The sequence below is a fragment of the Octopus sinensis genome, linkage group LG2 (genome assembly GCF_006345805.1).
Source record: "Octopus sinensis linkage group LG2, ASM634580v1, whole genome shotgun sequence".
In the NCBI taxonomy this organism is placed as follows: domain Eukaryota; kingdom Metazoa; phylum Mollusca; class Cephalopoda; order Octopoda; family Octopodidae; genus Octopus; species Octopus sinensis.
The window spans coordinates 177,486,854-177,512,618 of NC_042998.1; the positions used below are offsets into that span (position 1 = coordinate 177,486,854).

Here is a 25,765-nt window from a genome sequence, read left to right on the forward strand (position 1 = left end):
CCAAGAATATCCGCCTGCAGAAATGTTACCCAAACCATTGGTGTAGTTAGTGTGTGCTACCTAGAACAGCCCTTCAGTTTCCCACCCCCAACTCCTACCCTTGTACAGACTTACACAGCAGACCAAAGGCATCTCCTACCCACTGTAAAAGCATTGTCTAGGTCAGACTGCTTCCACTGTCAATCCCACCTCTTCCTCCCAGCAATGCAAATTAACCCCTATCTGCTCCACTTGATGAATAATCACCATTAATCACAGCAACTATAATCGAAATACAAGGTCTGATCACTAAGTATCTGGACTGTTGCCATAGTAATGAAGTTAAAGCATGCAGAATGAAACCGCTTGGCAAAGATTGACCTTGTACTCTGCTGTGCATGCGCACTAAGTTTTAATATTCTAGCTCACTTTCGTTGTTTACAGCAGTGCTTGGAAGGAAGGTGTGTAGTGTGTGTCATCGCATTGACCATGACAGAGAAAGTTGTCATGGTGATACCTGCTCAGAAGCCTATGAAAAGTTGCAGAAAGTGTATGGAGAGGAGTGTAAAAGCTACACACAAGTGTATGAGTGGTTCAGTTTCAGATGAGGGAAATCATGGAATCACCATCCATGAGTTATCAGAGGATGTGCAAATTAGTTACGGTTCAGTTTAGTCAGTTATCACTGAAGATTTGTGTATGAGACGTGTGTCTGCCAAGTTTGTGCCAAAACTGCTTTCAGCTGATCAAAATAACACTCAGGTTTCAGTTGCACAAGATCTTGATTGTGTCAAGAACAATGAAAACTTTTTGAAAATTTTGTGTAGGCCTCTGAGCAGGTATTGCCAAGCTTTTGGCAAAATTTGATGCAGATTCTCTGCTTAACTTTCTTTGTCATGGTCAATGCAACAATCACACGCTACACACCTTCCTTCCAAGCACTGCTGTAAACAGTGGAAGTGAGCTAGAATGTTAAAACTTAGTGTGCATGCACAGCGGAGCTCAAGGTCAATCTGTGCCCAGCAACTTCACTCTGTGTGCTTTAGCTTTTTTACTATGGCAATCGTCCGGATACTTTTTGATCAGACCACATAATTTGGGATAGCATAAATAAATTCTTTCATGCTATGCATACTCTCTCTTTTGACTTGTTTCAGTCATGTGACTGTGGCCATGCTGGAGCACTGCCTTTAATCAGGCAAATCGATCCCAGGACTTATTCTTTGTAAGCCTAGTACTTATTCTATTGGTCTCTTTTGCTGAACCGCTAAGTTACGGGGACGTAAACACACCACCATCAGTTGTCAAGCGATGTTGGGGAGACAAACACAGACACACAAACATATTCACACACACATATATACGACGGGCTTCTTTCACTTTCCATCTACCAAATCCACTCACAAGCTTTTGGTCGGCCCGAGGCTATAGTAGAAGACACTTGCCCAAGGTGCCACGCAGTGGGACTGAACCCGGAACCATGTGGTTCATAAGCAACCTACCTACCACAGCCACTCCTATGCCTATATCCTTATCTTGAAAGCTTAAAGACTAAAAATAATGAGAATAATATACACTATGTTTCAAATTTAACTGAAGGTACAATAATTATATAGATAATACTGCAAAATATTATCTCTGTAGTAGTGACAGTTTCATTGTTGCTTAGCACCAGGTCAGCACCGTTTTGAACAGACCTATGATCAAAAATACTCAAACTGTGACCATCACATTTTTCCCTATATCAGAGACTAACTACTCCCACATTTTGCGGTGCAGTTTAACCAAAATCGGGTATCTTATAGTCGTGATTCATATCGAGCTCTTCTGGGTATTAGCGCGCGTCTACGATGAGTCTACGATTTAAAAAAAAAATTTACCATCAATTTTTCCCATTTTTTATGCATTTTTGGCATATATAAGGGAAGTAACTCTCTAAAAATTTATTAAATCTCAGAACATAAAAAGCTACAGTAACATCCCCCCCCCCTTTGTGGTTAGCCATATTGAGATGGCTATTATACTTTACATCTCTAAAAATGCTTATATAGTTATTTCCCTTAAAAATCCGAGCAACGCCGGGCGATACTGCTAGTATTTTATATAGTTCAACCTAAGCAAGTTAATGTGTGGAAAAACAAATTAGGAATTTTGAAAGAAGATCCTATAAAACTAGTAAAAAATGGTTGAGAACTTCTGGTGTAGAGGTTCCCTTGATTGTAAGTGGTAGTTGTGCTTGTGATATTGTGTGTGGTGTTGTCAATGATGGTGAAGATTGGAATGGTAGAGGTAGTTGTACTAATGTTGGCATGGTGTTAATGATGTTGGTAGTTTTGGCATTATTGATATTGATGGTGATGGTAATGTGTCTGTGTCCAAACTCCATCCAGTGCAATCTGAGGATTCAGGTTTATCATGTCAGGATATCCCATTTGAAAATCATCATCCTGTAAAAGTCTGAGGTGATGATACCTCAGGTGATTCGTAGTTTACTATCGAGCGTTTTGTGTTATTTCTAAAGTTGATGTCGACCATTTTGTACTCAAGTAATAAGTTTTGCTTATGTCAAAAAGAAAAGAAAAAAAAAAGGCAGAAGAAGAAAGAAAAAAAGAAAAATCGCTACGCGTTTCATTCTATAGTATTTAGAAATGATACGTGCCTGATGCTTTTTTCCCTGTTGTTGAAGCTATTGGCTGTAATTGTATAATATTTGAGTGCAGTGATTTACAGCGGGGAAAGAGTAAATTAGTGATATCAAAGTAGATGAAAGCGGCGAGCTATCAGAATTGTTAGCCCATCGGTAAGATGCTTGGCAACATTTCTTCCAGCTCTCTATGATCTGAGTTCGAATTTCGCCTAGATCGATTTTGCTTTTCATCTTTTCGGGGTCGATAAAATAAACACAAGTCGAGTCCTGGGATGGATGAAATCGTCAAGTTCCATAGAAAGGGTATTGGATTCGTGGTGCTATTTTTTAAGTTGAATTTTAAAACTGTTTGCGGCAGGTACGATTAGTTGTTATTGGAGCCGTGATTCCGGTTGTAATAAACTCATGTTATTTATTTTCAGGCATAATACCTCTAGCATAATAATATTCAAACGTAACCTTCATTTTTCAGACAGCAGGATGCGAGTTGAGATTTAGCTGGTATTTCTAGCAGGCCGAGCAACTTTTTTTTACAACGTACTGATTCAAAGTGCGAGCGGTGTTTTGTATTTTATTTTCATCTTTTTTTTTTTTGCCTGATATATCAGGAAATGTTTAATAAAGGAGCTTTTTGTTATTGGGTCGTAGTTGTTTTTGGAACTGGAAGTTGTTATTATCAAGAGTGCTGTGACATAGCCGTTGTTGGTGTTAATTTGCAGCGTTTCACTGCTTATGTTGCTCATAAGTAAATGTTTACTTCGGTTTTGGGTTTTCTATAGAATCTACAAAAGTATATTTTAAAATATTTGTCTGAATAGATAATAAAATATCAATTTAAAACCAACTGCCGTTTTGAAATCATTATATGAAAACAGTGCATGTATGGTCTCCCATAGTTTTAATGACACTTTATAGGAAACCGTCAGTCTGTGGCCATGACAACACGACGCTAACCGTGTGCAACAGGTAGGTTTACGTTTCTCTCTCGAATTAACATCCGCCTAGTAGGAGTGATGGGTTGGGGATTTATTCTTAACGAAGAAAATAACAAAAAATAGACAGAGAAACAACTCAACCATGGTTTTATATTTTCTTCAGAATGTTGTTTTTTAAAGTGAAAGTCTAACATTTTATATTATCTCTGCAATAACTAAGTACCGAAAGAAAGTTATTTGCCTCTGTCACTCCTCCGAACTGTTGAGGCTCCATTTTGGTATGTCATGATTGATATTACGGTTGATGCTATCTATCCCGTCTGTAGTACTGCCTGAACAGATCTGAATCTGTTAAATAAAATATCTGATTAAATGCATGCTGCTTTCCTGGGGTGAACCGAAAATAATTTTCAATTAATTGAAATTATAATGAGTAAAGTCATTAGGATAAATAAACATTACTCTTTGAAGGGAAAAAAGGAAGAACTTTCGAAAACTTTAAGTGACCAAAACTTAAAGATTTTCAGTGATTTTGATTTTTGGTACCTATGTGACAACTCCAGATATATTTCAGTATTTTCAGAAGTCCCCATTAGAGCATAGTCAACTCCTAGCTGCCAAAATGCCAGAATGATTAATATACAAAGTTTTTATTCATGAAAATAATTCAGTGATTAGGAAAATTAAAACAAAATTATGTTTAAACATTTCTCCAAAGTGTCTTCTCCGTGAAGAATATATAGTTAAGTGCCGGCCACAATATTTAATGCCAAAACTAGTTTTAATCAGCTGAAATTATAGCTGTAATGAGAACAAAATCCATTAGCATGAATAAAAATGTCTCTTAAAAGTGATCACTAATGATTAGTGAACTTTAACACAGGACTTGAACTATTGCATAGGAAAAAGTTTAGTCAGAAATAGAAACAGCCAGCATACCCAATTTGCTGGTATTCAAGTAACTTTATACTAGGTAGGCTTTTGTGGAGTAATATATTCCATATCGCTTTATGCCTTAGTAGCTAATAATTATACACATTATATTCGAGCGTGGTCGTTACCAACGTCGCTTCACTGGCACCTGTGCCGGTGGCAAGTGTCATTGCCAGTACTGCCTGACTGGCCCCCATGCCGGTGGCACGTAAAAACCACCCACTACACTCTCGGAGTGGTTGGCATTAGGAAGGGCATCCAACCATAGAAACCCTGCCAGATCAAGATTGGAGCCTGGTGCAGCCATCTGGTTCGCCAGCCCTCAGTCAAAATCGTCCAACCCATGCTAGCATGGAAAGCGGACGTTAAACGATGATGATGATGATATTAAGTCACACTGTTTGTCTCACAGCAAGATATCTTTATGGAATGTCTTACAGTTTAGTAAAATAATTATCTAGCAGGTGTTGATGTGGGATAATGTTTAATGTGAGATGAACTGTTTCACATCAGCACATCACATGTGACTTGTAAAATTTTTCTTCCTTTCTTTCTTTTTTTTTCTTTCTTTCTCTCTTTCAAGTCTGAGAAGTGGAATTGCTTCTTGTTGCTTGTTCCGAGCCTCTAGCAAGATTTGAACTCATCACTGCAAGCTTATCAAAATGCTTGTTGATTAAATAATGTTCCTTTTTATTTGTAATGTATCTAAGTATGCACCTACTTACAGCTAGGAAGACTGAAACAGTGAGAGTCAAGCATTGGCTATGATTGACACAACACCACAACACAGTGTAGTTATTGAAATTTAAGCTTCAACTGGTAATCAAACACCCTAATTAACATGGCTCATTGTCCCATGCAATTAATTTATAATTAGTTATTTAGATATTATTAAAATATAAAGTGCTGTTTGAAATGAAGACATCTAATTGTTTCAGTTTTTAATATATTTTATGATAAAATAAACCTTTCCTGTTTTCTATTCCAATAAATAACTGTGTCTTATTTTATAACATAAAGAGTTGATGCACATTTTTTATGCAATAAAATACATGGAATGAATTATTATTCATCAACATCTGATCTGAAATTTATGCAAGAAAACTTTCATGTATTGTATATCTTACAAAACCAACTGGCTATTATGTATTTCTTCCTTCAATTCTAGAGAGGTTATACACCTTGAACCATTTGAGTCTGATGAGTCATCTATATTGCTAAGTGCTTTATAGGTTTGGAACCAATGGTCCTCTGTGGCTAGCCTTAACTTTTAACTTCTTAGTGTATATATATATATATATAAAAATATATATATATTGGCGTAGGAGCGGCTGTGTGGTAAGTAGCTTGCTTACCAACCACACGGTTCCGAGTTCAGTCCCACTGCATGGCACCTTGGGCAAGTGTCTTCTACTATAGCCTCAGGCAGACCAAAGCCTTGTGAGTGGATTTGTTAGACAGAAACTGAAAGAAGCTTGTAGTATATATATATATATATATATATATATGTGTGTGTGTGTGTGTGTGTGTGTGTGGTGTATGTATGTTTGTGTGTCTATGTTTGTCCCCCAAACATCGTTTGACAACCAATGCTGGTGTGTTTACAACCCTGTAACTTAGCGGTTTGGCAAAAGAGACCGATAGAATAAGTACTAAGTCCTGGGGTCGATTTGCTCGACTAAAAGGCAGTACTCCAGCAAGGCCACAGTCAAATGACTGAAACCAGTAAAAGAGTAAAAGACAGCCTCCTGTGCAGGTGGCACACAAAAAGCACCATTTGAGCATGGCTGTTGCTAGTACCGCCTGACTGGCCCTTGTGCTACTCTCGGAGTGGTTGGTATTAGGAAGGGCATCCAGCTGTAGAAACTCTGCCAGATCAGATTGAAGTCTGATGTAGCCATCTGGTTCACCAGCCCTCAGTCAAAATCATCCAACCCATGCTAGCATGGAAAGTGGAGGTTAAATGATGATGATGATATATATCCAGATTAAGTGAAATTTCTCATCAGTATTACTACTAATAATAACAATTCTTTTTATTATGGGCATTTTAGGGGAAATAGAAATTTGTGGGGAAGCTGCATGGGGATTATATTGACCCCAGTGCTCAACTGCTACTTATTTTTTTGATCCTGAAAGAATGAAAGGCAAAGTCAACATCAGTGGAATTTGAACTCAATGTAGAACCAGAAGAAATGCTGCTAAGCATTTTGTAATGCTAACAATTCTTCCAGCTGACTGCCTTAATAATAACAATTATTTCTACTTTGGACACAAGGTACTTAATTTATCGACCCCGAAAGGATGAAAGGCAAAGTCAACCTCGGCAGAATTTGAACTCAGAACACGAAGACAGGTGAAATACCACTTAGTGGTATTTCGCTTGGCATGCTAACGATTCTGCCAGTTCATTGCCATAATAGTAATAATAATAATAATAATAGCTTGTAACCATGCATGGAGTCCATCATCCACATACAGAATTTGATGGTCTATACATGAACAGAGCAAATGGAGGAAGAAGACTGTTAAGTGTAGAAGACTGTGTGCACATTGAACTTGGGAGCTTACTGAAATATCTAACCCAAAGTGAGGAACCTTGCTAGTGGTAATTAGAGAAGAGGGCATATTGAAAGGAGGTAAAAATAAAAGAACAAAAGAAGTACAAGAAAGACATGAAGAAGTACAACACAGCAACAGACTGCATAATCAATTCCATATAGCCACAACTGAAGTTATTGGGGAACGTAGATGGGACTGATTAAAAAAAAAAGAGCACTTCACTTAAAAAGGAAACTGAGAGCACTATACTTGCAGTGCAAGACCAATCTTTGGCCACAAATTGGGGGTTCAGTCTTAGAAATGAGCATGTGTCTCCATTGTGCTCAATTTGCTATAGGTTTGATTAAACTATTTCCCATATTGTAAATGAATGTCCTAGACTTGCCCAAAACCAGTATAAGTTGTGGTGACATGATGAAGTAGTAAAAGTTCTGCAGTGGAAACTGTGAAAAGTGGGGTTTAGAGAGAGGTAGCACATGGTACAATTACAAGCCACAGAGAGTGTCTGAATCAGAAACTGGCAAAATCCTGTGAGAGTTCCCAAATCAAACAGACTAGGTACTTGAGCTTGACAAACCAGACCTAATGGTGGTGGACAGAATAAACCAAATGTGCTCTATAATTGATGTTACATGCCTATTTGACCCATGAATAGTTAAGAAGGAAGATGAGAAAGTTGATGTTTATAATCCTGTTAGATATGAGATAACCCAACTGTGGAAAATGTAAAAAGTGAAGATAGTGTTGATTATTGTTGGGGGTCTTGGGGATAGTATCAAAAGATATTGAGAGGAACATAAAGAAAATGAGAATAAAATGTCTGGTGGGGCTGTTATAAAAAGTTTGCCTTCTTGACTTGACCAGAATGATTGGGAAAATATTTGATAGTTGAAAAGAGCGAATAGCATGGTACCATAGGCTGCAGGTAGCAAGCTTGTTGCTCATGCAAGATTCCAGGAGTTCCAACAAAACCGGCTTAAATGAATAATAATAACTTGATTGGAAAGAGAGCAATATAGGTCCATGTATTTTTCTTCCAGCTTTCACCAACTACCCATCCATACCATCACCACTAATCAGCAACATGCCTCCTGCCCTTTTCTTCTAGGGTGTATTCACATATATATATATATTTAAATGCATGTGTATATGTGTAATACATATATATATATGTATATATATATATATATATATACATATATATATATATATATAATATATATATATATATATATATATATATATATATATATATAATATATATATATATTATATATATATATATATATAGGTGAGAGAGTTGGTGTGTGAAAGCACGTGGTTGGATATTTTATATATATATATCAGTTTGGTAAGAAAGTTCTTGGACACTTTTAACATATCACTTTATTAACAATTAAAAAAACAACAAAGAACAATCAATCCAAAAGGTAATCACCCTTGTTATCGATCACCTTTTGCCATCTTTCAGGCGAAGTTTTGAATCCTTTCATCCAGAAATCACGTGGCTTTGAATCAATAAAGTCATAAAGGAACGATTTCACATCTTTGTTTTCGAACTCTGTATCACCAATTGCACGTTGCAAGGCAGAGAATAAATGGTAGTCAGAAGGGGCATGGTCAGTAGAATATGGTGGGTGCACCATAATCTCCCAGCTTATATCCTTCAGCTTCTCTGACGTCTTCTTTGCCCGATGTGCTGGCACGTTGTCTTGGTGGTAAATTATCTTCTTCAAATTTGAGCGTTTTTCAGACAGTGTGATCTTTAGATGGTTGATTTGTTCGTAGTAGACTTCCTTCTCAACAGTGGCATTGCATGGGAGAAGATCCAACATGATCACACCACAGCAATCTCACCAAACTGAGATCATAACCTTCTTTTGCACAAGCGGTCCTTTTGGCAAAGGTTTTGGCTATTGACCTTTGCTACACCAGGATCATCTATGCTTCATGTTGGAGTACAGTACCCACTTTTCATCCATAGTGATTACTGACTCCGATCAATCGAATCTTCAGCTTCGCCAGAGCAGACTTTGACATGCAGTGACACATGTTTGCTTGCTCACTTCAGTCAATTCATGTGGCCCCCATTTTCCAAGCTTGCTGTCCTTGCCGAGACGATGCAGGTGGTTGATGATCATGACATGGGAGACGCCAAACTGTACTACAAGTTGACGTGCAGTTTGCATTGGATCGGCTTCAATGACTTGTCCAAGAACTTTCTTACCAAAGTAATATATATATATCACCATGACCGACCAGGCTATCAGATGTTGCTACACATCGCTGGTCACAATGCGCTTCGCATTGTTTTAGCCTTCAAATGATGCCATCCCTCTGGCTAAGCGAGCAGGCCAATATATACATATATATATATATATATATATATATATATACATCATCATCATCATCATCGTTTAACGTCCGTTCTCCATGCTAGCATGGGTTGGACGGTTCGACCGGGGATCTGGGAAGCCAGAAGGCTGCACCAGGCTCCAGTCTTATCTGGCAATGTTTCTACAGCTGGATGCCCTTCCTAACGCCAACCACTCCGTGAGTGTAGTGGGTGCTTTTTACGTGCCACCTGCACAGGTGCCATGCGAGGCTGGCAACGGCCACGGTCGGATTGGTGTATTTTATGTGCCACCGGCACGGAAGCCAGTCGAGGCGGCACTGGCATCGGCCACGAGTCGGATAGTGCTTTTTTACGTACCACCAGACCAGGGATCCTGGCTGGTTCAATTCGATTTCGCTTGCCCCAACATGTCTTCGCAAGCAAAGGGGGTTGGCATGGGTGCCTGTCGTCGGATGAGGTTCTATATCGACTTCGCTTGCCTCAACGGGTCATATATATATATATATATATATATAATATATATATATATATATAGATGTACATATATGTGTATATGTGTGTAAAATGTATCTTCAATGTATGCAATCACTATTACTCGTTATTCTTGACATGAATAGCAATGTATCACTCCCCATTTCAGTAGTTTTTCAGTCAAAGTGTAGGCTTTTTACTTCTTTTATAGTAGTGGAGATTTTGGGATCTGGCAGGTATGGTAATTTAATGAGCAGTACTACTTCTGTAATTATTTGGATTTGTGCAAGAGCCCTCTTCCTTTAGGCAAACATTCCCACAAACCTTCTTGTTTTTAGATGCTGCTCACTTACTCTTCTCATCCAGATCACAGCCTTAAAACAGCCACAATCAATGTAGGAAAAAGGAAAAGTAGGTCTGATGAGATTGTTGTAAAGGTAGATTGGAGGCATTTAGATGTGTGTTGTATGCAAGTGGTAAGGTGAAATGGATGAGCTTCAATAGACCACTCATGAGCATAGAACAATGATGTAAATACTTCTGGGTAGGCAATAGTGATGGCATGGGAGTAGTGGGCATACTTTGGGCAGAGAAATGATTGAGAAGTGATTGAGGCAGACAGTGTGATAAGATAACTAAGCCTGGTCTTGGAGAATACAAAAGCAAAATTTCTCTTTGCATATGTTTCTCAATCAGGACTGGCAGATGAACAAAAGAGCCAATTTTACAAAACTCTTTTGCAAATTACCTCTTCACAAATGATAGTCGCTTTCTCTTTTTTGCTGATACTTTCAACATACATGGGGAACAACTGGATGGATGCTATGGCTGTGGTCCAAGAAATAAGGAAGGGGCAAGGTTTTTTGAGTTTTATGATGCAAATAACCTGATGACCGGCAGCACTAACTTCAAGAAACCATCCAGTCACTTGATCACTTATCAGTCTGTTGGGCACACAAACCAAATTGATGACATTCCCATCTGAAAATAAGATCAATAAATGCTTGTGAATGCAAAGTCTGTCTAGTGTGAAGAATGTGTAATCCAACGTTAGTTAGTAGCTAGTGACTTTAGACTTAGAGCTGAAAGGACTCAGAGACACAAACCAATTTGGAATGGAAGTTATGGAAGTTTAAAAATACAATGAATTATCAGAAAATTAGAGAAGTACTAGTTAAAGCATTTGGCAAGATGGAGGTGGAAATAAAAACATATAATGTGGAGGAGATGTGGGAGTTCAGGACAACCCATTGAGAAAAACTGAACCCAATCTGTGGATGGTGCAAAGTTTCATCCAGACCAAAGGTGACATGATTGTGAATTAGTGAAGTTGATAGAGTTATAAAAATGAAGAGACAAGCTTAAAAAGATTGGAGAAATGGAAATAGCAGAGAATCATACCAGGTAACTAGAAGAGAAGCTAGGTAGTGGATATATATAACAATAGGAGAATCAGAAAGGAAAAGGTTTGCTAATATTCTCCAGTTTTGGGTCTGAATAGTGAGGATATTCTGAATTGCTAGACAGTGTATCTGAGAGAATCAAGATGTTGTGGGTGAGAAGTGTATACAGATGAATAATGGTTCACTTGTATTCAGTGATGCTGAAAAGGAGGCATACAAGTGCTACTATGGAAGACTATTAAATGTGGAGTATGCATGAGAGAAAGGGGATCTTCCCAATGTGGGTCCAAAAAAGGGACCAGCTATTCTCATTGACAGCAGTGTGATAGATAAAATAATCAAGGATATAAAGGCAAGAAAAGCCCTTGATCTATTAGGAATCAACACTAAGATGCTGAAAATATTGGGCAGAGAAGGGTACAGCCTAGACATATGTTTAGGTAATCAGGTTGTAAAAGAAGACGTTATACCCAACAACTGGCATATCAGTATTATAGTCAACTGTTACAAGGATAAAAGAGATAGAAGTATCAAATTTCTTGTCCAGGCCATGGAAGTTATGGAGGGAGTTCTAACCTGATTAATTAAGAAAAGAATTAGGTTTGAAATTGTGCCTGTGCAAAGGATTACTGATGCCTTTGTTTGAGTTAGGCAACTTCAGGAGAAGTATTTAGCTAAAAGTAAGCCATTATACTTGGCATTCGTTGACCTGGAGAAAGCCTTTGACAGGGTATCTCACTCTGTTATTTGGAGTTACCTGAGAAAGCTAGAGGAAGATGAATGACTTGTAAGAGCCATACAAGTAATGCTGTCAGTAAGGTGAGAATTGGTAATGAGTACAGCAATGAATTTAGTGTACAGGTGGTTTGGAAAAGGAAAGGTCACTTTCGACAATGTAGTCCCATATACTCAAAAACAGAAAAAAAGGTGGATGATCAGGGCTGGGATGCCATTTAATCATAAGTCTACTCAATTATAGATGACCTGGGGTTAAAATACCATGGCCATTACAACCTCACCATTGCATCTACAACCATCACAACAACCATCACAAACAACTGTCTCCCCTACTTAGTTCATATAACCCTGAAAATCACATACATGCAGAAATAGCAGCAGCATCATTAGCCCCAAGCACAACTAATTTTGCCTTCATCCAATCATAATTGAACAAAAAATATTATTTGAAGAATTTGTTTTGCATTTCAAATGATTAAATTTTATTCTTCGTTGTACCATAATAATTTGCTTTTGATGTTAAATTTTACAACCAATGGTGAAAAAAAAAAGTGCTGAGTTTTAAAAAAATAAATATTTTAAATGTATTTCTCTTTTTCTGAAACTAGCTAACTATGGAATCGGTAAGAGATATATTCTAAAGTGTGTTTTTCCATGAATTTTGTCACCGTGTGTTCTTAGGAAATGCTGTGAATAGCACCAATATTTTTTTAAGCTTAAAAATGTTTGAGATTTTTTTCTTGTGTTAGATGTTAGTTGAAAGCTGAAATAGAAAATTGGTGAAGATTCAGTAGCATAATAGTCGTATACTTGGATGTTGTTGTCCAAGGGATGTGGGTTCACGTCCCACTTGTCTAATTGTCTTTCTATTCTTTATTCCTGTGTGCTTATATACTTATTTCTTCTGATACACTGTCAAATTATATAACATGCATATATATATATATATATATATACATGTATACACACACACACACACATATATATATATATCAATTTCATATGGTTTCTAACTCTGGAGCTTTCTATTTTAAGCTCATCTACAGTTGTGGGCTATCAGATATTTCTATAAATAAGAGGTCAAGTTTTCATAAAATTAATATAACTGCTAACTTAACGGAGACAATATTTACATATCACCTGAGGAAACACAACTAGATCTCATAATGTGAGGAAACTGTGGTATAATCAAGTCCCTGTATGCTTTGAGAACTACATTGTGTAGAAACAATTGTAGTGATTGAAAATAAATGTCCAGCCATTCTCCTTCAGTTATCTATTCATACACAACAGAGGCCCAAACGCAAACCTGGAAGTGTGTATAACGCTACTATTGGATAGCACAGGGTGAAATCTGAAGGTGGATGAGCTTTATATTGTACTCTATTACGTTCTTAACAGAATATACCATAACTATATACATATATATGTATGTGTGTGTGTATGCATGTATAAATTGCTCTTATAATAATGAAATTATTGTATACAGTGCTCAGGTGCACCACAACTTGTCAGAAAGTGCGTATAAGGTGTATGCAGTAATGTACAAATGTCTGGAAAGCGAACAATGTATGAGTCAGATATAAGCTTGTGTGTGCATGGAGGGGAAAAAATCAGGTGTAGTGTTGACGAATCTCAGAAAGCATAGAAGTTTTGAAGGGTGCAGTGCTCCGACAACTAACAACTGATGCCGGCAGTTTGTTCCATGTTTCAGCAACTCTCAGCGTGAAAAATGTTTCCTAAAGTCATGGGAGCTGTGCTGTTTTCTGACTTTGTAAATGTGTCCACGGGTGTTAGACAGGTGGAGTTTGAAAAGGTGCTCAGAGTTATTGTTTGTAAGATGGTTGATAATTTTATGGGTGTCTGCCAAGTCAGCTGCCAGACGTCGGAGTTTCAATGTGTCCATGCCCAGGGAAGTAAGGCGTTCAGGATATGGCAAATGCCTGATGGAGGGTATTCTTTTGGTTGCACGTCGCTGAACGGCTTCCAGATGATTGATATCTTGGGCAAGATAGGGGTTCCAGACCAGTGATGCAAATTCCAGGTAAGGTCTTACCCTAGCTATATAAAGCCGCAGATAGATAGTCGGAGAGCCGCTCACAAAGGATTTGGTGAGTAATGCCAAGACACCCTCAGCCTTCTTGACAACTTTAGCGATGTGTTTCGTCCAACGCAAATCACTGTCGACAATAACACCCAGGTTGTCCCATTGAAGCTATAAGGTGTTACTCAGGCACTCAACTATGAGTCTACTGCATTTTATAGTAGAAACAGTTGTAAGGTAATGATGTTCATAAGATAATAAATTGTTCCTTTTCCATCTCATTTTCTTATATATATCATTGCTATTATGCTAAACTGTCGTATGTCCAAATTTGGCCAAATGCATTTGTTTCAATATTTATTTTTGCTTGCAATAGCCAATTCTATTGGTCAAACTATCATATCTCCAGTAGCTTCAGATGCCAAGATGTAAAAATTGTCAAAGTGTAGTACAATGGTTTTGCAATGGAATGGTGAAACTATTTTTTGTTTTCTGAAAAAGCAATGTTTTGAACTTACAGCACTTTTGCATAATAGCAATGATACGCACACACACACACACACACACACACACACACACACACAACACACACACACACACACACACACACACACACACACACACACACACACACACAGAGTAGGAGCACATGTGTCCATATATTCATTGAGAATGGAAGATATCACTATCTGCCACTCACTTTATCCACTCCACTGCCGTAGGAAGGACAAAAGTGTGAAGGAGAAATGCACTGAGTACTATGAGAAGCAAAAAGGCTTGTATGTCTTAAATCTAGTCTCTCCAACTAAAGATTTACATATCTTGCCAACCATACAAAAACTGAACACCAAGGATTGGGATGTGCAGTCGTTAAAGGATTCACGAACGTAGATAATCGTCTCTGGATTTCATGGGCAATCATAAGGAAACAGCACGTGTGTGTGTGTTTGTGTATGGTGCATGTGTGTGTGTATGTGTGCATGTGTGTAGGCACATGTATCTGTGTGCGTGGTACTTGTGTCTGTGTATGTACTTGTGCTTGTGTGGTATGTGAATGTGTGTGTGCACATGCATATACGTGTTGTATTTGTGTGTGTGTGTGAAATCTTCAAAGCCACAGTCGAACCAATTCTACTATATGGCTCAGAAACCTGGACGTTATCAAAGAAGCTTGAGAGGCGGTTGGATGGAACCTACACTCGCTTCCTTATGAGAGCTCAAAATCTCTCGTGAAAGCGTCATCCAACCAAAATGCAAATATATGGGAAACTACCCCCTGTGTAATCTCTTGTGAAAGGTAGGAGAGTCCAGTTTGCTGGACATTGTTGTAAAGCTGAAAACAAGGCATCTACTCTCGATACCAGAGGGCGCACACTCTCCTACCCTGATGTAATCTCCAGGGATACAGGCATCCAGCAACAGGACCTCTGTAATGCTATGATGGACCATGAAGTCTGGCGTAACATGGTAAATTCCATTGTCTCGACCACGGTCGAACAATGATGATGATGATGTGTGTGTGTGCCTGCGTGCACCTGCATGTGTGTGCCTTATGTGTGTATGTGTGCCTTGTCTGTGTGTGTGTGTGTGCATGCGAGCAAGCATGTGCGTGTATTTGTGTACTGTGCTGCAGGGGAAAGAGAGAATGTGAAATTCTGTTGTATATCATCTCCATAAGCATACTCATATAAGCACTTGTGTTGACACAAATATTACCATAATTATATCAGATACACTAACTGAGATGCAGACAAATATCTACACACATTCCCATATCGACACTCATGCTTGTGTTTATGTAATCTCATTAACACACAGGTCTTTCTATGTCGCAGCTGTTAGAGTTGAGAAACCTAATGAAACCATGATACTTTTGTTACAAATGCATTGACTTTACAGTGATTCATGATAAGGCAACGAGCTGGCAGAAACGTTAGCACATCGGGCGAAATGCTTAACGGTATTTCGTCTGCCGCTACGTTGTGAGTTCAAATTCCGCCAAGGTCAACTTTGCTTTTCATCCTTTCGGGGTCGATAAATTAAGTACCAGTTACGCACTGGGTCGATGTAATCGGCTTAATCCGTTTGTCTGTCCTCTCTGTGTTTAGCCCCTTGTGGGTAGTAAAGAAATAAGTGATTCATGATAATCATTTTAAGAAACACGCAACTGTATTTGAAACTAATTAGATTAATTTAAAAAAGCAATAATGAATTATAAAACTGTACTTTTTGGATAGTTTATATTGCAATATGTAAATCCAAAGGAAAAAAGATCAATCTTATAACTAATTTGAGGTTTAATTCTTTTTGTGGTTTCACAGCCAACATTATCTGAAGAGAACGTTAGGAGTCCGACGAAATCTAGTATGGCTCGGCGGAAGGCAGAAATTATTCTTCAGCGTGAGTTGGAAACACAGGAAGATTGGGAAGATTTTCTTTCAAAAGAAGGCTTGTTAGGTCAGTTAAAAGTTGTTACAATCTGGTGGCAAATCATAAGCATTGTTAATATTATTGAGTTCCTATAAAGGTTACCTCTCTTCTCTTGTTTTTTTCAGTTGGGGTAACCACGTATCTCCGTTATTGCAAAATGTATGTTTCTGTAACCTGTCATCACATAACACACAACCACCTTCCTCAATACCACTCCCCATCTCAGTTAAGGGGTCTTTTTCTTGCATGCTACTTGCCAACCTAAAGTGGTGTGGCATCCAACCTTGCAAACTTAAGACCATTGCCACAAACAGGGCTACCTGGAGGTCAACTACCTACACTGCAGTAGCCACCTTTGAAGAGGATAGACAGCAATGCTTCACAGCCGCAAAAGACAGATGTCACCAGGCTACATCATCCTCAGTCCTGACCACAGTCTACCAGTATCCAACCTGCAGAGCTACATGCACTCCCACCGCTGACTGCTGAGATCACAGACTATGTTTTCATTTTTTTATTGGGGATCGATGGACTACCAAGAGATACTGGGTGTTCTTACTGGTGCTGGTGCTGGTGCTACATAAATACTATTCAGTGCACTCTATAGGGAGATTGGCATTAAGAAGGGCATCCAGCTGTAGAAACCACACCAAAGCAGGCAGCAGAGCTTGGCACAGTCCTCTGGTTCATCAGCTTCTGTCAAACCATCCGAGCCATGCCAATATGGAAAATGGATGTTAAATGGTGATGGTCCTTTTATTCTTTTATTCTTTTACTTGTTTCAGTCATTTGACTGCAGCCATGCTGGAGCACCACATTGATGGGTTTCCAGTTGAAAAAATTGACCCCAGGACTTATTTCTTAAGCCTAGTGCTTATGCTTTTGGCCTCTTTTGCAGAACTGCTAAGTTATGGGGCAGTAAACACACAAACATTGGTTGTTAAATGGTGATTGGGGAACAAACACAGACACAAAGATACATACACACATAGACACACACACACACACACACACACACACACACACACACACACACACACACACACACTCACACATATATGACGAGCATTTTTAGTTTCCATCTACCAAATCCATTGACAAGGCTTTGGTTGGCCCAAGGCTATAGTAGAAGACATTTACCCAAGGTGCCATGCAGTGGGACTGAACCCTGAACCATGTGGTTGGGAAGCAAGCTTTTTACCACACAGTTATACCGATTGAGCATGATGTTACATCATTAGTAAACTGTTGACTACTTGCTCTCATAACATCAGCAACCATGTTTTCTTGGTGTATGTTTTTGACAAGAAAGATAGATCTACTTGAAGATTCTTTCACTCTATTTTTTTCAGTTTTTTCAGATTTTGAAATTCCGCATTGATTAAACTGTAATGTTTTATAAGCCAAATTGTGAAGATTGAGGTAAAGAAATCAAACTGAAAAAAGAAAAAAAAAAAAACGCAATTGAAGAATTTTAACTTGAACTGAAATCCAACAAAAAAGCAACCTGAATTTAAATTAATATAAAAAAATATTTCATTCCCCCCGCCCACTCTTTTTAAATTTTTAGTTTCACTTCCCAAATTATAATTTTGGCTCTGTAATCATCTCTACTGGAATATCTCCTCCTCTCCTCCTACCTGTTATAGAGACCCTAAAAAGGTCCATGGATCTTGCTGTTCTTCTAAGTAATAAATAAAATACAATCTAGAATGCATGTTGTAGTCAATTCAAAAGCCATGATCTACTATGTTTGAACTTGAATTAGTACATCTACAGCATGAAGGTGATAGATTAAATACTTTAGTACAACCCATTAAATTGCTGTATCCTAAGATTGCATGACAGTTTTTAAGCTTTCTTGATTTGGATGAAAAAAATTCCTTTTTTTATACATGCATTATAAAGAATAAATAAAATAAACAACAGAACAAAAAGCAATAGCAAGGTCTTTTATCAAGTTGTCTGTTTATGAATGTATAAAGACAACAAATAAGTTAGGTTTTTTTTATGATTCTCATAGTAACCATAACAGTTGTATGTTTATCAAAAATGAAATAACTGGGTAAAGGCACATGGCTCAGTGGTTAGAGTGTTACACTCACAGTCACAAGACTCTGGTTTCAATTCTCAGACAAGGTATTGTGTTGTGTTCTTGAGCAATACACTTCATTTCACATTATTCCAGTCCGCTAAGCAGTAAATGAGCAACCCTGTGACAGACTGGCACCTTGTTCAAAGAATATGTTATGATCTCAGCCATTTATACATGATGGAAACCAGATAACCAACCCTATGAGCCCTAGGACTCAAGACTGTAATGTCCAGTGGTTGCTGATGATGAGGAAGATGAGAAGGGGAGGCGGACAAAAGGTTTATGATCTATGTAATACTTTTTTTTGTTTCTAAAATACTATTTAGTGAAGTAGTTAAGAATGGCTCAGTGGTTAGAGCATTGGACTCACAATAATGAGGTTGTGAGTTTGATTCCTGGACCAGGCTGTGTGTTGTGTTCTTGAGCAAGACACTTCATTTCACATTGCTCCAGGTCACTTAGCTGTAGAAACGAGTTGTGACATCACTGTTGCCAAGCTGTATCAGCCTTTGCCTTTTCCTTGGATAACATTTGTAGTATGGAGAGGAGAGGCTGGTATGCATGGGTGACGGCTGGTCTTCCATAAACAACTTTGCCTGGACTTGTGCCTCCGACAGGAATTTTCTATGTACAATCCCATGGTCATTCACGATTGAAGGGTGTCTTTACCCTTTTATTCCTTAAAGGGTCTAAGTGGCCGTGAATGGGAAATATTGGCTTGAAGATTATAGAGTGACTTGTTATACTGCAGATACTACTCACCCCACTGCCTGTCATGGGTTTATCTTGATACAAGTTTAGAATTAATTTTTCTGACTGGCATTAAACATGTACAAAGTTCATAGGGAAGCAATATGAATGAAGGGAAAATCAAAGAATTTCAAAATAACCACTCTCCACATTGAAATAATTATTATATTGACAAGACATGAGTCAATGACAGAAATATTGAATTAGTAGCTTCTTAGATTTGACAGCTTAATGGATCCAATTTTAAGATGAAATTTATATGGGGGTGGTACTGGGTTAGACAAAGATTTTCTGTAGATCTGAATTTGTCACTGGACAGCAATATATATGAGAAGTGATATATTTGAAGGAAGTGGGAGAAAAAAATCCCTAAGAATGTATTTTTAATACATTATTAATATATATATTGATATATTGATATATTTTGCCTGCAGCAAGCTGGCAGAGCTATTAGCATATCAGAGACAAAATACTTAGTGGCATTTCTTCCAGTTCTTTACGTTTTGAGTTCAAATCCCACTGGGGTTGGCTTTGCCTTTCATCCTTTGAGAATTGATAAAATAAGTACCAGTTGAACACTGGGGTTGATGTAATCTACTAATCCCTCTCGCTAAAACTGCTGGTCCTTTGCCAAAATTTGAAACAAATTATTACTATTTCATCACGATCGTCGTCAACATCATCCTTATTGGTTTAATGTCCACTTTTCCATGCTTACATAGATCAGATGGAATTTTATTGAGGTGGTGTAGCGGAAGGGATGTACACGGTCACTATGTGTGAGATGTTTTCGTTTTGACTCGTCTAGGCTTAAATACTCAGATATCGGCTCCATGAGCCCTTTTAATTCCAACAGATCACATGACAGTTTCCACAACAGTTCATTTTTCCTTACGTGGGAAATTAATCACCAACTCTAGGAGCCTAATGATCTCAATAAGAATGACAATTTTCAACTGCTCTTCATCTTTGGCACATGCCACTGACCACACACAACTCTTCTCCGGCAATGATGTATCTGACACCAGCCAATCTCTGCTTTCATCTCTACCAGATACTTGCCTACATCATTGTTGTATGAACATCACACGACCAACAGACCAACGGCTGCCTCTACACACCACCAAACAGTACGTCAACTATGTCTACAAGATCTACAGTCCAGCCTAACCACAAAGTCTCTCACACATCCTTGTTGTAACCTATTATGCTATTTTATTTCACATATGGCAATCATCGTATTTTATAACAGAGAATAAATCATTGCTTACCTGTTCATTTCATTTCAAGTTAGCTATCATTTTCACATTTCCCTCATTAACCATCTTCATTATAGTGGGTTTTCTAAGACCACATGCCCTTCCTGCCACTAGTCCTCACCTGTTTCCAGGCAAGGAAATATTTCCCCATAACCTGATGTCATATGATGTCAAGTCAAGTAGACACAAATATATGCAAAGACACCTACACACAACAAGCTACTTTCAGTTTCTGTCTACCATATCTGTTCACAAGGCTTTGGTCAGCTTGGTGGGGTTATAGTAGAAAACACCTGCCCAAGGTGCCACACAGTGGGACTGAACACGAAACCATGTGGTTGGAAAGCAAACTTCTTACCACACAGCCATGCCTGTACCTATTTCTTTTGTATAAAATCTTAAAAGTTTCCTGATTTTTAAAGAGTTTTCTTCACAAATAAAGATATTATTTTCATCATGATCATTATTTCAACTATTTTAATTAAACATTGATTGCAAATCCTTCCAGTGATTGATGTATACCAAGAATGGGCTGGTCCCTGTTCGTCTTTGGTGAGTAACTTCAAGAAACTGAGGAATGAACTAAGTGATGATTTATTGCGCTATGCTGTGGTAAGGTTATTTAATATTGCATTTATGTTTTGGTGTTTTAATTTTATTTTCCTTAACATGCTTTTAAGCTATTTTGATTTTTTTTTATTAAAATCAAGAAGTCTTGAAATTCTTATACAGTCCAAGGATGTAGGATCTATGGGTTGCACTAAAAAGTATTTAATTTGTTACATTCATACATTCATAGACCTATTTATGCAAAGCTGATTAAAACTTTTGAATTTACTACAGCTAGCATTCTAGACTGTATCTCTCCTTCTTCCTTCTCCTCTTCTCTTCCTCCTCTTTCCTCTGCCTCCTCCTCCCTTCTTCCTCTGTTTCTGTCTCTGTCACCCCCTCCTTTTTCCTAGACCCCCCATCTGCCTCCCCCATCCACGTCACTTCTCCCCTCCTTTCTCCTCCTTCTTCTTCCTTCTCCCCTCCTCCTCTTCCCCTCTCTGCTCCTTCTAATCTACTCCCCTCCTCCTCCTCCCCCTCCTCTACCACCACCAACACCCTCTTCTCCTTCTTCTTCTTCTCCTCCTCCTCCTCCTCCTTCTTCTTTTTCTTCTTCTTCTTTTTCTTCTTCTTCTTCTTCTTCTTCTTCTTCTTCTAAATCACCACCACCACCACCACCACCACCAACAACAACAACATTGTTTTAATGACAACTTTCCCATGCTTGCATGGATCAGACAGCATTTACTGAGGCAAATTTCCTATAGCAGGATGGACATTCCTATTGCCAACCTTCATTTGTTTCCATGCAAGCTAACATTTTCCTCTGGCCAGACGTGTTTTCACAAAATATTAGAAATGAACAACATACGTTTACATTAATCCTGTGATGTCAACACAAGAAAACTGAAGCGCACACACACGCGCGTGTGCGCACGTAGGCTGAAAGGTTCATAGGCTGACTATGAAGGAGTAATGCTAGAACTGTGAAATCTTGCATGTACTCATGTCAGCACCTCTTATCTTGCATTGTCTCTTTCCAGATAAACTGATATTTGTCTGTTCAAAGAAGACTCCAGAAGTAACTAGTAGTGACTTCTCTTCAAAATGGAAAAAAATTTTGGCATTGTGGTGTTAACAAACACCTACAGAAAAAGGGTTTTACCCCCAGCAACATTCATGCTGACATGGTTGCTATATTAATGGATGACACTCCAACTGCAGTTTTTTTGGGTTTTTTTTACTACCTCCCTAATACTAAACATTATTTTGGAATGTACCCAAATATTTTAGCTGTTGCTGCATTTGTAAATTAAATATTTTCATTGAAATTATTAGATATATGAAGCAGTCATAAAGGACATCATGTTTATTATACAGCTTCATTCATGATGGTAAAAAAGGGTTTAATTGGACAATGCCATTTCTACAGGGTGTTCAAAAAGTCTCTCCACATTGGATGTTTTTCATCCTGACCATGCAAGAGTCTGACTCTCCAAGATGTATTTCAAAACATGTGTAGAAGAGTCAACTTATGTACTGAAAATGAAGGATGACACTTTCAACACCTCTTATAAAGTTTTTTTTAAAGTCTTGTAAATTCTAATATATTCTTCTGTAGTCTAATACCATCTTATAAATATCTATTTTGCAATAAAATACTTATTGCTGAGAGACTTTTTGAGCACCTTGTAGTTTATTAGCTTCCATCAGCAATTGAAAATCGTACATTCTAAAGCCACTGAGAAATTCATTTAATTTATTTAATTAATTTATGCGCGTATTGACAACTAAAATTTTTGGGTATATGCCAAAATAAATGGCAATTTAGACTTTTCTAGTGCACTGTTTTCTTTGCAACTGGCTGGAGATAACTTTCAACAGTAGCACCTCATGAATCACAAAGAACACCTCTATGTAGTTAACTACTATAAATAAAAGTTAAATTTTCCTCAAATCACACTTACTTTCTTAAAAGAGAAGGGCCATATAATCTAATATGGCCCTAGATTCACAATGTTTGATAAAAATCAAAATTGAGATACAAATTATGAGATGGTCTTTGCTATAAATCTTTTGATCATAGATATGCTGAATCAAAGCTGAGCTGGAGCTAAACAATACTAACATCAACTTCTCTCACTAAGTTGTGCACTAAACATGAAATTATAGTTGATCTTTTTTAAGGATCAATGCTCTGTCAGACTGTCTTTATTTCTATATATTTAAATCATCATGAATCTCTTCTAAAAAAGAGGAAATTATATTTGTGACATCCTAGTAATGTGAATTGATACCCACAATTATATTTAGAGATCAAATAAACTGACTTAATTTTTCTCAACTAATCAATGATTAGTGTGCTATTATATCAACAAGCATATTTGAATGACAATAGCAGTGACTACATTAGTCACTCCAACAGTAGCTGCTGATCTGCTGTAACTATGACTCACATAGTACACCTAATTTAACCAATTTCTGGTTTACTTTCATTGAAAATGCATGTCAGCTGGACTATAACATCATATATGTATGCACAAGTCTACTGTAGATTACTTGCATGCCTGTACACTTATTACATGCACATACATGAATGTCATCATCCTTGTTCGACCGTGGTCGAGACAATGGAATTTACCATGCTACGCCAGACTGCACGGTCCATCATGGCATTACGGAGGTCCTGTTGCTGGATGCCTGTATCCCTGGAGATTACATCAGGGTAGGAGAGTGTGCGCCCTCTGGTGTTGCGAGTAGATGGCTTCCAGAGGAGAAGAGTAGAAATTGCCTCGTTTTCAGCTCTACGACAATGTCCAGCAAACTGGACTCTCCTACCTTTCAGAAGAGATGACACAGGTGGTAGTTTCCCATATATTTGCATTTTGGTTGGATGGCGCTTCCACGAGAGATTTTGAGCTCTCATAAGGAGGCGAGTGTAGGTTCCATCCAATGTACTTTCATGTAGATATGCATATACTTTGAACTAGCCTACTATGAGCAAATAGAGAATATATTTTTTTTATTTCATGTATATTATAGTATTAAACAGACTTTGTAACTTTATTTTGTTTTTTACCTTTTGGTTGAATTTATATTTTCCTTGGAAAATTATGTATTAATCATCAACTTCATAAACACTACATTAATCTCACCAATTTCAATCTCTGTTCTTAATAGTTGCAGCTTGAAGAGTTTCCAAGTCTCCTTTCCCAATATTCACACAATCACAAATACTAATTCAGTTGACATCCCTTCTGTTTAACAGATTTCAATATTTTCATAGAATTTATAACTAATATATTTCCTGTCATTGTTTTCAGGCAAAAGCTGATAGAATTGAGTCATTGGTGCTCTACAGGGGGAAGTGTAAACCTTGTTTCCTTTTCTTTGCTGTAAGTATGGAGGGACACTCCCCAGGCATATGCTCTATTCTTTTGTTATAACTATGTGGCAAATATAATCTGAATTTTGTCTGTTATATGTAGTAGAAGTAGTATTAAATCAAAATAGCTAACTGTGTGTCATACTTAATATAAATACATCGTTAAAAGGAAATTTACTTTGATATTCTTCCAGAAATAACATTTCTTAAGGGTTTGATGTATTTAAAACATAATATACAAGGAGGTACCCAAAAGTAACCAGAAATGTTCTTAGTCAGACAAGTTCATTGTAGTTCAGGCTTCTGCCACTAGAAGCCACTTGATGTGACCTACAGGCATCAGTCTGCTGACCATCATCTTCAAGTGAATTTGTATTGCCACATGCAGTGCTTTTTCCTTGTATGTCAATTTTGTAATGGTTGAAATGAAGGAACACTGTGCTTCCTTGAAATTCTATTTTCTGCTGGGGGAAACAGTGGCTGAAACTGTTGTCATACTTCAAACAGCTCTCGAGAATGGTGCCACAAGCAAAACACAAGTTTATGAGTAATTTTCACTCTCTAGGAATGGTCACTTGTTGCTTGAAGACCAACCTCATTCAGGATGATTGTTGACCTCCCGAACAAATGAAAATATGAAAATTCATGAACTGATCTTGGAGGACCGTCACTGAACAATTGATGAACTTGTTGATATGACTGGTGTGTCCTGGTGCTCCTGCCAATGAAATTTGAGCGAAGAATTGCAAATGAAGTGTTGCAGCAAAATTTGTGTCCCACTTGCTCAAGAAAGATCAAAATCAGTCATGACTGAATGTGTGATGTGAACTGAAAGAATAGTTAGAGGTTGATCTGGACTGTTTTTTGGAAAATCATCACTGGTGATGAAAGCCGAGGCTACAAAATTTGTAGATGTGAAAGAGGTGAAAAAAAGAAATGGAGGCATTAAAAGGCATCACTTCACATTAGTTCCAGCACTATTTCGAATAGTAGAAAACACACCTGAACCAATGCATTGCTTCAAATGGAGAATACTTTGAAGGCAATAAAATGGTAAATGTGTAAAACTAAGTGAATCAAATAATATTGCACAATTCCAGTTTCTTTCGGGTTTCCCCTTGTGTATGAGATGAGGATGAAAATTGTCCTAGCGGTGTCTAACAAGAAGACCAGATATCCTTCTGATCGCCAACCCTTTAGTTACTTCATATAATATGCAGGGACATGAT

General features: G+C 37.8%; 1 protein-coding gene across 5 annotated transcripts in view; it reads left to right on the forward strand.

Moving 5' to 3' along the window:
- Nucleotides 1-3,532: 3,532 nt before the first annotated feature.
- The window catches only part of LOC115232268 (thioredoxin domain-containing protein 3 homolog), a 60,206-nt gene continuing 37,973 nt past the window's right edge, over nucleotides 3,533-25,765 (forward strand). For 3 of the 5 annotated variants that reach the window (XM_036500470.1, XM_036500473.1, XM_029802102.2), the window contains exons 1-5: nucleotides 3,577-3,592; nucleotides 12,633-12,647; nucleotides 16,390-16,525; nucleotides 21,111-21,214; nucleotides 24,475-24,546. In XM_036500470.1, coding sequence (XP_036356363.1) covers nucleotides 12,639-12,647; nucleotides 16,390-16,525; nucleotides 21,111-21,214; nucleotides 24,475-24,546 — 321 coding nt within the window. In that variant the 5' untranslated portion in view covers nucleotides 3,577-3,592; nucleotides 12,633-12,638. Of the gene's footprint in view, nucleotides 3,593-3,797; nucleotides 3,840-12,632; nucleotides 12,648-16,389; nucleotides 16,526-21,110; nucleotides 21,215-24,474; nucleotides 24,547-25,765 lie in introns of those variants that run through there. The other 2 variants (XM_036500471.1, XM_036500472.1) reach the window with 2 other exon arrangements.